Below are 17,130 nucleotides of genomic sequence, written 5' to 3' on the forward strand. Positions count from 1 at the left end.
CTTTGGAAATAATACGTTCCAGAGGTTTATATAAATTATCCAATATCATTAAATTCGACCAGAAGAGTATCAAATTTGTAGAATTAAGTTGTAGCCATGCAAATTCTCGCATCTATACTTGCGAAGTCAGTCACAGAAATTGTGAACTGTTGGAGCAGCCAACGCCAGTAGCCGGCAAGAGCGGAGAATTGTGGGAGCTCCTGGGCGAGCCAGTAAGAATTTGGTATAATTTATATTCTAAGAACCACAACCAGGGTTATATAATTTATTACTCATGCTTTACTGACTGCAGCTAATCAGGGCAACCCGTTATTGACAAAAATAATGTGATAAGACTCACAATGCCTATGCCTTCCCAATGATAGCTCTTACTTGGAATTGAAGGCCGCCATTGGGGTATTTTAGCACGAGATAAGTAGTGGGAAAGTGAGAGTACTGAAGCAAAGCTGCCCGAAAGCTGCCCCAAAGCTGGCTCAAGGCTGTCCAAGGCTGTCCCCAAATATGATTCTTGGTTCTAACCTTGCCCAGCCCAATGTAATCTGAACTAGCTTAACCTAGCCATACCCCTAATCTCACAATAAACCTCAAATGAAGATCCTCATTACGACTTTTTTTGGAAAAACCTAGATCCAGCTTTCTTTTATTTCTTGAATAACTAAGAAACCGTTAATTTTACAATAAAAATTACAAGAATAAATTTTTCCATTAAATCTAATTACAAATCCATTGACACCCCATTTGTCAAGATTGAACAAAAAATAAGTATCTTATGGGAAAAGTGGATCCAATTTCTTGAATAACTGAGAAACCATTAATTTTATCAAAAAGCTACAAGAATTTTTTTTTTTCAGTAAATCCATTTGTCAAGGGATTAGTCACCCTCAACTTTCTCTGAAACTGAGCAACAAGCACACATAATCTCCAATGATATTTTTATATTGGGACCTATCACAGCACCCTTTATTAAGGAACACCAACCTCAGCACTAAACCCCCCCCCCCTGTGGGGGGTGGGTGACCCTTTGTCTTTAACCAGCTAAGTTTGAACTACTTGAAAACTTACCTCAGGTTTTATTGAGAAGAAAAAATATATAATAAAAATGTATAAGAAAGAAGTCAAGTCAGATATATTACTCGTTGATCAGAGTGTACATCTTGATGAGAGTTTTACCAAATATGAGTATATCACTCACTCACCATATATTCAACAGACATTCAATTACAATGATGAAATTTGAATTGGTTTGACTCAAAAAGATATTTAGCCTATACACTTCCAAGTAGAAGTTTTCTCATAATTGAAGGTGAAATCAAAGTGAAAGATAAGGATGATGTAGAAACCAAAGACTATTTGCTTATCAATAATGGAGTTGCATACCTATTTGATGAAATCAGATATGAATTGGGAGGGGTTGAGGTTGATTGCACATGTAATGTAGGTTTGACAACAACCATGAAAAACTATCTACGTCAATCAAAACTCAATGAAAAAAATTATGGAGAATGCAGGATGGAAGTTGACTGGATAGAAAAGTTTAGATGAATTCTGCTTTCGCATTCCTTTGGATATATGATTAGGTGTAATGAAAGACTATAGAAAAGTTCTATTAAATGTTCGTCAGGAAATTGTTCTATTAAGATCATCAAAAGACTTGAACTGTATTGAATCAGAGACAGCAAAATTGGTGAAAATTGATATTACAAAACTACAATGGAAAGTACCCTACATACATGCTTCTGACACTGTTCATCTTGATCTGCTGAGTTTAACACATAGTGATATACCAATGACCATTCCATTCAGGTCATGGAAATTGCATAAATTTCCACAATTACCTGAAACTATCAATCTTCAATGGACAGTTGAGACAACTTCGAACATATTAAAACCTAGATTCATTATTCTTGGATTTCAAAAGAATAGGAAAAATGTTATAACTGCTAACAGGTCATATTTTGATTTCTGTAATCTGAACAATGTTAATCTCTATTTAAATGCTTAATCATTCCCCTATGAAAATATTGCTGGTAATAAACATTTATTGTATCACATGTTCTCTCACTTCCAAAATGAATACTATCCTTATAACAGCAGTACATCAATTGATTATAAAACATTTGATGAATATGCACCATTGGTTGTTATAGACTGAAGTAAGCAAAATGAACTATTGAAATCTGTAGCAATAGACATAAAGTTGACATTGGAAACAACAAATAATTTCTCAGCAAAAACCAGTGCCTACTGTAAAATCCTCTTTGATAATGAGTTTGAATATACACCACTGAGTGGAACAGTATAAAGAGTATTTTGAATTTGAAAAAAATTTCTATGAAATAACAAAAAATTTGGTTAAAAACTAGACAAAATTCAAATCAAAAGTATTAATCTCCCAACCACTTCCACACTCTACAAATTTATCAATATTTTACCTTCAGTATCATCCCATTGATTACTAAACATTATCATTAATTTGTAGAATTGTTTTTTTGCTCCCATAGAATGATCTCCAACCATTTTCTTAAAATTTAATTTCAAAGCAACATACCATTTCATATTATTATTATTTGATTTATCAGCTTCTTTCAAAGCACAAGATATTCGAATACTGACTGTGATGATATAGTGTCAATTTTACGCCAACTATATGAGCTTGGATTTTTCAAATGAATTTATTTTATTAAAGTTGAATAATGTACCTACAATATCTCTTTCTGGGTGTACTCACCTAAACCTAAGATTTTCCACCTATATTTATTACATTTATTTCATACCATTCTTTAAAAGAGATTCCAGGAGAAAGTGAGAATTGTTGGATTAAGTTTGGATCAGTCATATACTTCCACTCTTTTCCATTATTGAGATTGATGTTTGGTAAGAAAGTTGCAGCTGATGGTATGCATTGTAAAAAATGGAAAAAATTCTGAATCAAATATTTGATATCAACATTATTATCATCACTATTATTATCTTTATCATACAAATATGGACCAAATTTATCAACACTCATGATCTATTTTTATAATAAATGTTCAATACAGCCTGAGGGAAGGTGAGTTTTCAAGTAGTTCAAAGTTAGGTGGTTGAAGACAGAGGGTCACCCAGCCACCCCCCTCCCCCACAATGTGGTCGAGGGGGGTTTAGTGCTGAGGTTGGTGTTCCTGAAGAAAGGGTGCTGTGCTAGTTCCCAATATAAAAATATCATTGGAGATTCTGTGTGCTTGTTGCTCAGTTTCAGGGAAAGTTGAGGGTGACTAATCCCTTGACAAATGGATTTACAGAAAAAAAATATTCTTCTAGCTTTTTGATAAAATTAATGATTTCTCAGTTATTCAAGAAATTGGATCTACTTTTCCCATAAGATCCTTATTTTTTGTTCAATCTTGACAAATGGGGTGTCAATGGATTTGTAATTAGATTTAATGGAAAAATTTATTCTTGTAATTTTTATTGTAAAATTAACGGTTTCTTAGTTATTCAAGAAATAAAAGAAAGCTGGATCTAGGTTTTTCCAAAAAAAGTGGTAATGAGGATCTTCATTTGAGTTTTATTGTGGGATTAGGGGTATGGCTAGGTTAAGTTGGTTCAGATAACATTGGATTGGACAAGGTTAGAACCAAGAATCAGCTTTGGGGTAGATTTGGGGGCAGCTTTGGGGCAGCTTTTCTTCAGTACTCTCACAATCCCCATACTGAGATATTATATCTATATATTTGTAATACTATAGATTACAAAGGCATTGGTATGTAATAATCTTATGGGTTGACCCCTCAATGGCCGATTTCAATTCCAAGTACGACACTAGCGCTGCATGTGAGTCTATGCATCTTTAAGGTCTCTGGAATAAGATACCACATCTCTATGCTCCACATCTCTACGCTACCATGAGCTGGTGATATACAAGGCGAAAAAGTAGGAATATGAATCACTGTATCTTCAAAGATAATGGCGCTAAAGTAAATTGGGATGGAGGTTGGTCTGCGGTTTTTTAAATCACAAAAAAACCGGAGGTCTTATCAAGAATCATCACACATACGTTTCTGCGCCTTGATTCAAAAAACTTGCATACCAAATTTCATCCAAATCAGACAATAACTGCGACTGTAACTGCGGTACAAACACACAAAAGCCGATCGAGTCGAAACTAAGACCTCAGCTTCACTTCGGTCAATTACTTTGTATGATACTTTTACAAACCTGAATAGAATCTTTCTTTCTTCGGCTGATGTTTGCACCAAAAGTTCAAGTCAACCACCTGGGAAAAAATCACTGATGATAACAATGTTGTTCATATTGAGAGGGTATCTTTATAGTTTTTTTGTTAATTGTATCTTTTTCATCTTATTGAACTGATCTAAGAGATTGAACTGTCATGAACTTTGATTTTTACTGTGAATCGTTAGTATAATATAGGCCCATTATTATTATTTTATTTCAATAGGCCTATATTAATCATGCCTTGATTAAATTTGCTTTATTACTGCTTAGTTGTCAAAATTCAATCAATTTTCCAAGTATCAGTTTCAATTTCATGTCGAAAACGCTACTATATTTTCATGTTGTACATACATTGACATTCATGAAGCTTTGGCTGTTCTACTGAATGTTAGGCTCAACGATCGTGGAAGGGGAATAATATTTCCAGTGGAAAAGACACAGTTCGGACTGAGACGTAACCGGGAAATGATGTAATGGTGAACAAGCCACAACTTTCTGAATGGGTCTGCTTCCAACTCAGCGTGGCAAATGGTCGGTTTTAATACAGTTGATGCATATGGTTAATTCACTTATCAGTGAATTTAGTAGTGAATTTATAAGTATCATGGATGAGAAACTAGTTTAAAGTTTAGTAGAGAGTCTGCGTGAATTCGTGAGTTGTGTGTCTTATGGTGAATAATTGTGAATTTTAGAAGTTGAGTATTCTTTCCTTATGATGAGTGCCAAACAAACTCTTGTTATTTTTATTCAACTCAAACAAACCCTTGTTGTTTTTATTCAGCTCAAACAAACTCTTGTTGTTTTTATTCAGCTCAAAAATTGAATATCATAGAATGACCAAGCCCCCAATATTAAAGTAGCAAGTTAGCAAGTTCCCAAAATGTATAAATCGAAATTGAAAATATCTTCTTGTCCTGAAGCAATAGCTGAATAACTTTGTTCTTGTTCGAACATTTGAGATGCGATTATGATTGACAAACTTCTCTATTCGAGAAGTTCAATAAACCTGGAGTTAGAATACTATAACAATATTCTTCTTCGAAGTTCCTGGCTTGTTGTTACTAGTTGCTGAAATAGGTGACAATTATTTATGATAATCTGTGTATTCGAATAAACCAAGCAAATAAGTTCCCAACCAATCGAAGATTCTTATCCTCAATAATAGCAGTATAATTTGAATGAATATCATTGAAGAGATGAAACCCCCCAATTATTTATAATAATAATATTCGATAGATATTATTGAAAAGCTCACCAGCGAAGGTTCAGCATTGCCTTCAGAATAGATTTCCAAGTTAAGTTCATGAACATTTTATAAAATCTCATTCACAAAATAAATAAATCATTATCGGTAAGAAATGGAGACACTTCTAAACTTTTTAAACTTTTCCATCAATTGGCCACCAGCCTTTATTACAAGAGAGTTCTTGCTGTACAGTACTGAATCAGAACTTTAATTCCTTAGACTATTCTGAATGATAATAAATTAATTAGATTGATCAATCAGATTATCCCATTATGATCAATGAAGCTTGATTTTGACAGTGCTGAGATACAAAGTACATTAGTGCATTGAAGGTGTCAAATCAATACAGTGTCAGGCAGTAATACGCTTTGTAGAACTGATGATAAATGATGAGCACTAATGGAGAGAGGTAACGTGATGGCAGATGCGGAGGACACTGTGTGATGTGGAGGATATCTATTATGGGCTATCTATTAAGATGTACCATGTAGTCAGAAACAAAAAAGCATTATGGTGTTTCCTTGAAAATTAATTTATCAAAAAAGCATTCAAAAGTGGAATATGAATCCAGTCTCTATCAACGTTGAAGAATAAATCTATTTTTAAAATCCAAGTTCAAAGAATAATCAATCATCATCTCTATAGCCTGATACTATACCTATAATGTTAAATTGATTTGTTAGTAATGTAAATAGAAGTTTTCCTTTCTCTTGAAAAATGATTATTATTTCAAAATTAATTCCTTTTCGAAAAAAGAGAAATATTATTGTTTTTCTTCTTTTATTCTTCTTCTTCTTCTTCTTCTTCTTCTTCTTCTTCTTTTCCCTTTTTCATTTTTTTTTTGGACGTCCTCGGTCTCTCGCCTTCTGGATTGTAATTTATATGGGCATCAATTAACTGATTAATATGATGATACAATTTTAATGAGAAACAGTCATTGATAATGGACAAGGAAATATGAATAATAATATGAGGCCTACATTATAATCCGATGAAATCAATCACAGAATTCATCCATATTCAGACACAGTAATATTGATATTCACTCTTCCATGTGTATAATACTGAAATTTCTGTACTGTACTGTATATTTTTAAGTACATAATGTTCTCTTTTCTCAATTTAAATTCAAATAATAATAAAATTGTCTCTAAATGTTAAAAATCATTTCCATGAAATTCGTATGGAATCTGAAAAAAATAATACCATGTAAGAATGATTATTGAACTCCTGCAAGTGATTTTTTTTATTAGAACCTACATTTTTCACTTATGATAAATAAAAAACGAAGACCTGCAGTTGATAGCGGGGTTTTGAGAATAAGAACTGAGAGTGGGCTGCTCTGGCTATGAAGAAGAATGAGTAACGCCCTTGGGAAATCAAGTCGATTGGATCTTTCCTGGATTAAATATAATTATTCAAACTTCCCGCTCACCTGTGGACCTTCAATGATTTTGATACGGCACAGATCCCCTTCGTTCATCTCCCAGGTTCTGGCAGTTCGTCTCTCAACAATCAAACTTAGTATATTCTCACCGGTAAGAGCTCTGAATCTTTTATCGTCGTATAGGCTCTTATCGACTCGGGCAGCAGCTGGCTGCTCATAGCAAATTTTCGGTTCATATTTGACAAATGCTCTTGGTTTGTCATTCCTGCCACACCATCCTGCACTCATCTTGTGGAATATCTGCAACAGAAACTTCATATGAAATAAACGTGGAGAAGAAACAATATAGTTTATAATTTGTCTGTTCTGACAAGCAGTGAAAAGAGAATAATATTGCACTGACATGATACGCCAACTCAAAAGAAGACACATTTTTGCGAGTAGGGATGCGACAAAAAACATCTTTCCCTTGCTGAACAATGATTGTGGATACCAAGTGTAACATTGTATTGATAACAATCGAAGCACATGACATATGCATCCATTCTCTTCAAATGAGGATATCTATTACAGTAGCCTAACTTGGAGAAGTTTTTCTTTTGTAAGAATATAGTAGCATCATTATTCTTTGAACAATATTCGTTTGACAGTCAGCAGTGAATATACATCTGGTGAATCGCTATAAATTGAAACTTTCTTTGATGTCTGAAAATGCGTTTACTACGTTGTGAAATAGCAAATAAAAAGATTTTGAACTTCATTTTTTGTGTGTGTTCTCTGTTTGAACAATTATAGACTGTATTTGCCCATGAAACGTATTCGTATTCTTTGATACTTATTCGTATGCTATTAACCATCACATCGAATAGGCTACCCAATCCCTACACTGATTTGTTTTCAAAGATGCTGAATGAATGTGGATAGAGAAATTGAAATATCCCATCTATGAGTATCTGAAAGTGTTTTGTGGAGACTCTCCCACTTGTGAAATTTGTCTTGAAAAACCCGATTGATGAACGTAATTGATCAGAAAGTACTTCAAACAATACTAGAGCCATTTTACGTTTCACACTTCAACAAGAACCTATCAAAGCATTGCAATTTATTGACCTACACTGAGATAAAGGACTATAAAGGCTCCTATGAAGAAGGACTACCGGTCACATAAAATTTGTCATTGTCAATACGGATTTTTCGTTACTGCGGGTAAGTCCAGGTCACCCAACCGGATTAGTGTAATGGAGTGATATAAAAAATACTTCCATATGACTCTCTCCGTTAAACATGTGCTAGAACAGAGTCAAAAACACCAAATAGGTTAAACGAAGAGAAAAATAGGTTACACAATGTATTGAACGTTTCGTAGGAGTCAAAATTCCAGTTACATAACAAAAAAACTTGAATATTATTTGATAAAACTATGGATACTTTCCTCTTGATAAATTAAAATACAACTATGTCCATCGAAACTTATGAGAAACTTTATTCAGAAGCAACAGATCTTCTAAATGAAGCACTGCAAAACGATGAAGTACTTTCCTCTGGACCTCCGATAGTAAATAGACCGGAGGCTATTAAACAACTCTCCAAGCAGTACATAAGGTAAGCAAAGATCGATTTGAGGTACATGAGGCGCTTTTAGGCGCAGGACGTGTGCCAATCTACGCATACTCGAATAGACAGACCCTGTAGGTTACTTAGACTAGTTGCCTAGGAGCATAGATTAAAGTAAACAATAGATTATTTCTCTCATCTCTGCTAGGGGGTACAGTAGTTTCAACCCAGTTAATATTAACCAAGCAGGAGCTGAGGCAGGTATAATGCTTGAGTTATAATTTGTTTCTTATAAGCATTGAAATCATTGAAAGTGCTCTCAAATACTGCACTCTCACTCTGCAAATTTTGTCTTTCTGATTTTGAAATTGCCGAGATAGTTTGGAAACATTCCTTAACGATCAGTAAGCCTAGATGGAAAACAGTTATGCGGGTGGAGAAACAATTTCTGTTGTTTTTACGCTTGTTATTTCGATCTCACTGAGCCAGAAATTGCCCTCAAGAAAATCACCGTGGCAAGCAGCCAAATATTCTGTGAGTGAAAAATTCAAGCCAAGAGATAAGTGGAGAGCACGCTCGATTTCTGACAACATTTCAAATAAGAATCTTTTTACTGGCTGAGAGTGATCTTGTTCATTTGTACCCTCAGGGCCGGCAACGTCGAGCAATCATCCACTAACAGCAATGGAGATATCCCATTTTGAAAACATCATGAGCTTCATTATGTGATTTGGAAGTGTATTTATTCAATTTCCTCGTGATAGAAGACAATAAAAATTTGGAAGTGCCTCATTCAATATTTCGACATTCACTCCCACTTCTTCTCCCTCCTCTTCTTCTTCTTCTTCTTCTTCTTCTTCTTCTTCTTCTTCTTCTTTTTTTTCTTCTACTTCTTCTTCTTCTTCTACTTCTTCTTCTTCTTCTTCTTTTTATTCAGAAGAGAAGTATGGTCGTACTGTACCGTATCTCCAGCTAATAACGAAGGAATGAACGTGTTGTTCAAGCAGGTGAATATTATATGATTGATGTAGATACTTCAAAGCCGCGATATCAACAAACTTCTTTTGAAATCGTTCTACAGAAACAATATTGATTCTCCAGATCGAAAAGAATTTCAATAGAATAAAATGGAAGGAGAAGTGCCGCATTAGTTTACTCACAATTAAAGGTTTTCTGTGTTAAGAAGTTTTCTCATGAATACCAGCTTGAGTTATTCAACTCCAATTTAAGTGTTTGAATCCACCTTCTTCACTACCTCAAGTTTCTTTCCATTTACCTTTCATTTTTTAATAAAATAACACATCGTTAGTGTCAGGGAAGGAAATATGAATATTTTTTCCTTCCAAGAATTACTCCAGTTATAATGGTATTTATTATAGAGAGAATCGTTTGAAAGAGAATATCCTTAAAATAATTTGGATTTCCTCCGAAGTTTCCCATGTACTGCTGTTGATTGTTACCAAATTCGCAAGAGCTCTGGCCTGGAGAAATCGTTGTGCCTGAGATTCGTTGGAGAATTGATCTGCCTGCCAGTGACGTTTCTTGATGGTAGGCTACATTATTTTTCTCATTTTCTACTCTCTCACGCAATACATATCATGATATTCTTGGGAGGAGAGAAATTATTGTCACTTTGCAAATATCATATTCCAATATCTTAACTCTTTATAACCAAATAGGTTCAAGGTGTAAGTATCGATCTGTTCTACATTAGAAAATTGGTAGTTAACTATCTTACAGTTCCTATATTGTAGATTTCTCAATAATTCAATGTTATATCTCATTTGACAGTATATTATCAAGTAGTGTAGAATTGGAATGGCGCCTTTTGTCTCGAGTGTGCATAATCTAATTACTTCAAATTGGATTTGATCAACTTTCAAGTAGGTTTTTACAGTATCAAAAATTCCCGATTTTTCTTGTTTTATTCCTGATTTTTAGGTATATTCTGATAGTCAATCACCTTGGAACAGTATACGATCAACACAATGAGTTCTTGAAACTTCAAGTGATGAGAAAAGTTCTCGACTGTGCCGTTGGTAGACTTCTTGAGTTGAAATATGAGTTATCAAGAGAAGAATACTCTGATTTTATGTAAGTAGAAGGAATCAACAAGTGTGTAAAAGCTTCCCAATTATCACATTTTACCAGTTTTACGAAATCGCTCATTACTTACAGTTACATAATACACAATGGTGAAAACTAATATTTGATTAATGAAGGTAACAGTGATCTGGAATATCGCAAATTCAGTAGATGCCATAGAATCTAAGGCATGATCCTGATTTCGACATCCATTATAATAAAACATTAATGATATAATTTTGGCATTTATTATGTATAATCATCATTCATAATAGTCTTGTAATAATCATCTCAATGGAATTAGGAAGGTGACTTTTCCTTTCATGGTTTTACTGTAAGCAAGTAACACTATTACCCGTATTCAGTATCATCATTGACAATTATTTACATTCAAATCATATCTATTGTAGATCACATTCATCGTGATAATGATTTTCAAATGATGCTCATAATTCACTACAATCAGGATTATGGTAATGTGGTTAAGCAGTACAGTTGTAGATAGCAGACTCAAAAGTCAAGTGAAGAATTCTTCAAAAAGGCTAGGCGTGATTATCACCCATTATTCCCCACACACAGATTTGTCTGTGGAGAAAAATTTACATTTTTCAGAGTATTCCTCTATTGTAATGCAATTTGAATTATTGTTAATAAATTTTAATTTGATCACGAACTAAAAGTTTGAATTCTAAAAGATAGAGTCCATGTCTATGAATTTCCAACAATCCCATGATAAATTGATTCCATTACTCGATAACTTCATTCTTACGATGTTTCAAATGAGTTTTTTATCATAGATACTTGGATGATTCTCTCATTGAGATGAAACTCACACGTAGAGATATTGAATTAAAAGTTCCACCTTACTATTTGATCGAGAGAAGAGATATATTAAGAAAATGGAATGAACAAATAGATGAAATAATTACTCGGCGAGATATGGAAACGGGTGAAATGATGGACATGGCTTTAGACAATCAGAGTGAGATAGCAGAAAATCCAGATACAAACCGAAACTCTGGATCAGGCCAAATACTCCCCCTCTTAGCAGAGAAGAAGAAAAAAATGCAGTCGGACACTTTCCTTCAACAAATCATCAATAAAAAACCTGAACTAACACCTGAGCAGAAGGTAACATTGATCACATTTTTCCTTAATATCTCACGAAAGGAATAGGTTAATAAATATTAGTTCAATATGTATGATGCAAAAATCAATGAATACATAGTAGCATAGAACTCCTTGAAACCCAACAGAAAAGCCCTCGTATCCTCCAAGAAAAATGTTTTCCTCATTCTTCAACACTGATGAAGATTATTTTCGTAAGTTTGACAAAATGATAATGAATGCTTATTCTATTTTCTGATGTTCCCTCGACAAGAGCAGATATCATTTCACAACACAACATTTTTTCCAGTGCAAAGCAAGGGTTGTTACCTTACTTAAACTTATATAAGAAATAAACTAGTCTTTTATAATCTATCAAAGTTTAATATTCATACTTTCAGTAAGTTCCATGAAATAAATTCTCCATCTTAATAATCTATTAATTCTGTGAATTTTATTGGATTTTTTTGTGAAATCTTAAAATTTCAATCTTCAATGTGTAACTCCAATATTTCCGAATAACTACAATATCTCCAATAACTCCAAATAACTCCAATATCTACAAACATCCGAAGGCAGAGATCCAAAAGAATCTCTTTGCCAAAAATAATCATCCATTCATGTATAAATGTGACTATTATAATGAGTTTGCTAAGATGTACATAGGTAAGAGATATATTTGTGGTAGCTTCACTGGTGTTAATCAAGGAGATGGGCTGCAACTGCATTGTGAATTGTAATACTTGTCAGACACCACTCAAGTACAGACCTCATGATCACATTAGCTCAGAGAACACAAGCTTCACTAGCGAGTCAGTGGACTAGTATGTTGACATTAATCTAATAATCTTGTTCCATCATGTCTACTGTGGAGAATAATACTTTTTTGAACTTTTGAAGCTGGTGATCAAGTTATAACTGGGTTTCACAAAAGATTCAACAAAATTCACAGACGAATATTAATATATTAGGATGAATTATTTATACCATGTAACTTACTGGACTATCAGTGTTCGGACGTTATATGAATGTTCCCCTTTGTTGTCTGGCGTTGTGTGGTGGAGGGGGCAATTAAAGGGTGATGTGTATAGCATAATCGCGCCAGTTGCTGATTGACAGCCAATCGAACAGCTCACTTCTCGTAATGTCGATTTTTGCAAAGTGATCTATTGATTTATTGTGATTTATTACAAGTGTCGTCTCGTCTCGTATCGTGATCTGGACCCGGGATCCTAGAAGCAAGGATGATTTGGACACGAAGGTAGGCCTATGTTATTGTGCACTTAGCCATTTAAATTGTTCAACTTGCTACCCGACACCAGACAACCCCCAAAAGGTTCTCGATGTAATTGATACAGTCCACAAACCAGAGTGCTGTTTGAGCCAGCCTCTGTCGAATAAACAATCAGGTTTCTTGAGTCGAGCTGGAGCTAGCAGATTCTGAATTTTTCCTTTCAGAGGAGGTTGATATTTTATTGGGTGCTGAATACTTCCCCTTCATTCTGACTGGAAGAAAGATTATTGGTCCAGCGGGTACACTATCTGCCCTAGAAACTGTATGGGGCTACTGCCTGATGTGTAAGGTATCAGAGGAGAGTTCTACTATCTCAAATAATCTGTGCATGTATTCCAATTAATTTAGAAGCTAATTTAGAAGAGTTGGTGAAGCGATTTTGGGTCGTAGAAGAGCCACCTAGGATAAAAAAATTATTGGAAGGTGAAATGGCTTGTGAGGAGATATACAAATCAACTGTTTGTCGTTTGAATACTGGTATATACATTGTAGAATTACCATCCAAGGAAACAAATACGAGTGAGATATCTGGATATCTTGAAGGTAAAACTAATATCGGAGAGAATGTTTCCATGATTCGAGAAGAAGAATTGGGAGATAAGTTAGAAGAAGTTCCAGGTAAACAAGGTATAGCCTTCAACAGTAATTTACCGATCAACGGTAATTTAGGGAAAGAGTTAAAAGTGATTCATAGTCCACATGAAATCAAACATATGGGAAGACCCATACCGAAAAAGGAAATTGGAGAAGATTTTTTTGAAAGGGTGAAACGAAATTTGGAAGAGTTAGATGATGATAGACAGGATAATGTTGAAATAAAATGGACAAAATCCGAAAAGGGAGAAGAAATGAAAGAGTATACTCTAAGACCTATGTCGTATGGTGTATCATCATCGCCATTTCTTGCCATTTGTACTACGCATCAGTTTATTGAAGATGAAGAAAAAATATTCCCTGCGGCTTCTGAAGCCTTACGATGTTCTACTTACATGGATGATATAGTTACATCAGTCTCATCAATGGAAGCAACCAAGCAACTGCAGCTTACTGAATTGTTAAGCAAAGGGAAATTTGAATTGCTAAAGTGGGCCAGCAATCATTCTACTATTAGCCCAGTCAATGAAGGTCCAAAAAAGGAATTTCGATCCGAAAATTAAATAAAAGCTGGATTTCTCACTATCGATAGAACCCTCCCAGAGGGTCATTCTACCAAAAGTCCCAAGAAATCCCCCTGGAGCTTTCACCCCCAGCCCCCTAAAACATGAAAAATGCAGGTAATCACGGAAAAACAAATATCTCTGTAACCATTGATCGGAAAGAGTTCTATTATATCTCATTCGATTTGTTAAATAATGTACTACAATATCAGTCACATTCATTCTCCCAATAAAACTAACAGTTTTCTTGATAAACTAATATATATGTAAAAATTTAGGGGGGTTGCAATTTGATTTTTGTTTTCTCCGATTAACTTCGAAGCAAGTGATTTAAAAGAAAAATGAGCCAAATAATTAATGTAGTCACTACCATTGCGAATCCATTGATGTATATTGTTACGTATTTGCGATTCGATTTGACGCCGTGGAAGGGGAAACAGCCGACGCGGTACAGCGCGTCATAGTAAACAGTAAACAGGAAATCAATTATCTCTGTAACCATTAATCGGAAAAAATCTATCATATGTCATTCGATTCGTTACATTATTGACTACAATATTAGACGTATTCATTTTCTCAATAAAACAAACAGTTTCCTTGATAAAATAATTCATATGATAAAATTTAGGGGTTTTTCGATTTGATTTTTTTGTTTTCTCCAATTAACTTTGAAGCAGATGATTTAAACGAAAAACGAGCCAAATAATTAATGTCGCAAATTTCATTGCAATCCATTGGTGTGTATTGTTATGTATTTGCGATTCGATTTGACGCTGTGGAAGGGGAAACAGCCAACGCGGTAAGGCACGGCTTACTCTCTTCACCATAGTAAACAGTAATATACCTCTAGTACTGCTTCCTCAGTTGCATCTTATTTACACTATGGCGCTCAAAACAATCAATTTCGTCCATTGTTTTGACATGCGCTGAAACTAAATATCCACCTTTTAATTCTCTAAATTCTAAATATTATAATTTTCGAGATTCAACCAAGTTGATTACAGTAATACAGCTTTCATTGCTGGTTCTGGAGATCAGTATTTTCTACGTGAATTAATTATTTTAATGCCACTATTACAATACAGTCATCATTATTGATGTCTATGTTTTGATTGAAATGTGATAATTAACTCATCATTTCGTTGTTATATATATGTGCTTCTAATTATGCATTCTATGACAGACAAAGATATTGTTTGCAACCGATAAGATATTCATACTATTACATAATATGATAAATATTTATGTATACGATCATAAATCTATGTTACAATTCATCATAAGTTATGAATGTCAAATACTGAGATAAATCATAGATTACAATAGTGATAATAGTGGCAATTTCCTGAAAAATCATATAGCGTGTAGTGTTTGCTGTTTTCCACAGTTAATATTCTCCAAGCCAAGTTGATAATATACCTACAGTTGAGCCAAAATATATATGACGGCTGAGGCATAAAAATTATACATTGGGCTTGTTGAGTTGAAACTTTCTATGATTCTCTCTGTAAAAGTAGCTTATCTTCCGTTCTTACTAGTTGAATCTACATATCTAAACAGTCCAGTATGAAAATTCAGTAGATTCTAAAGATGAAAGCCATGCAAAAATACAAATTAAGGAAGAGTAAGCATTTATATGAAGTAGGAAAATCATGAAAGTGTTTTACATTATTCTACCCTCTTAATCACAAGTTGAACAAGTAGGATAGAAAGTTGAATATTCAATTTATTGAAAACTAGATGTACAGTCCATTGGAGATGGAAAATTCGTAAAGAATCATGAATCAAGTACAAAGTAGCCTACCGTGTATTAGATGAATTGAAAGATGATTTATCATATTCTATTATTTGTTATCACATCAATGCTTCAACTCCACTCATCTTGTCATTCATTACACAAGGGCCTCAATGAGAACTTCATAAATGGAAGTAAAGCATGAGTAGTATCATACTGGAATTAGAAGGTTGGTAGAAGCTATTCTTGATGTCGATTAATGTTGATTTATATTGGTTTTGCTTCGGGCACCAAAAGAATAGACCAATTTTTATTTATATGCTGAAGCATTAAAACTAAATCTATTAAACATGATTTCTTATGACTTGGCATTCACAGACTTAGTTGGGTGAAGCTATTTGAAAAATGTACGGTATCTGATTATCAATATAATAGTTTTCACAGCATTCTAGTTGATTGTGATCATTGAAGGGTTGAAGTGAGTTAGTTCAAGTGAATTTTAGTACAAGTATTTTGTGGTTATGATGGGCTCTTCTTTATTTTCTATCGATGTTTTACTCCAGTAGAGAAGATTGAGAATGTTAGTTTTATATTTTAAAAGCTTTGAAGGTACGGTAACATGAATTTGATAAGCTCAGTATTAAATTAATAGATGTTTTTCATTGTATCGCTTGTATCAATGTTACATACAATATTCATCAATATTCTCTCAAGAATTAGTTTGTTATGAATTCCATGATCTGAAAATTCAAATTTAAATGCTATTTGGATGACGTTCACATTCCATTTGTTTTTTTTACAATAATTGTTACATTGGAGAGTCAAGCAATTTAATCCATTTGAAAGTATAAAAGGAAATCACAGTGCAAATTGAACAGTGGATAGTCACTTTGATTCAGTTGCTCTATTCATTTCGGCTTGATACTATCATTTTTAATTTGAGTTGATCAGAGATGTGCATTGTATATAATGTTTATATTTTAGTTTGACTAATCTCTTATCACAGTATCGCTTTCATCCATAAACATGATAATCCCAAATAAGTTGATTACCTTAAGGATGTAGCTTATCTTACGTTGAACAATACAAAGAATTTTCATTAAATTACCGTAGGTACTATTATGATGATCATTGGAATTTCTGCCTGTGGTTGGGAAAAAGTCATATTGAGAGCCTCGAAATTCGTACCTATTAGAAAAAGTTGAATTATCACTAGAATTTTTTCTATTTGTTTCAAATACCTTTCACTTTTATTTTCTAAAATCTTTACTTTAATTTTATTAAATACCTACCCTCTTATTTTCTTTGTTCACCCGATCCGATGATACTCATTACATTATCAAGACT

At 33.8% G+C, this 17,130-nt stretch overlaps 2 protein-coding genes across 2 annotated transcripts in view; one reads left to right on the forward strand and one right to left on the reverse strand.

Moving 5' to 3' along the window:
- LOC111047528 (uncharacterized protein C11D3.03c) overlaps positions 1-17,130 on the reverse strand; it is a 93,841-nt gene that overhangs the window by 31,791 nt on the left and 44,920 nt on the right. The window contains exons 2-3 of the mRNA XM_039438810.1: positions 6,900-7,151; positions 4,198-4,255 (exon numbers count right to left, since the gene is read on the reverse strand). Of these exons, the coding sequence (XP_039294744.1) occupies positions 4,198-4,255; positions 6,900-7,139 (298 nt within the window). The 5' untranslated portion in view covers positions 7,140-7,151. The remainder of the gene's footprint in view (positions 1-4,197; positions 4,256-6,899; positions 7,152-17,130) is intronic.
- The window catches only part of LOC111053425 (IQ and AAA domain-containing protein 1-like), a 32,099-nt gene continuing 23,111 nt past the window's right edge, over positions 8,143-17,130 (forward strand). The window contains exons 1-3 of the mRNA XM_039438801.1: positions 8,143-8,453; positions 10,347-10,499; positions 11,288-11,621. Of these exons, the coding sequence (XP_039294735.1) occupies positions 8,308-8,453; positions 10,347-10,499; positions 11,288-11,621 (633 nt within the window). The 5' untranslated portion in view covers positions 8,143-8,307. The remainder of the gene's footprint in view (positions 8,454-10,346; positions 10,500-11,287; positions 11,622-17,130) is intronic.

The sequence above is a fragment of the Nilaparvata lugens genome, chromosome 1, assembly GCF_014356525.2.
Source record: "Nilaparvata lugens isolate BPH chromosome 1, ASM1435652v1, whole genome shotgun sequence".
NCBI lineage: Eukaryota > Metazoa > Arthropoda > Insecta > Hemiptera > Delphacidae > Nilaparvata > Nilaparvata lugens.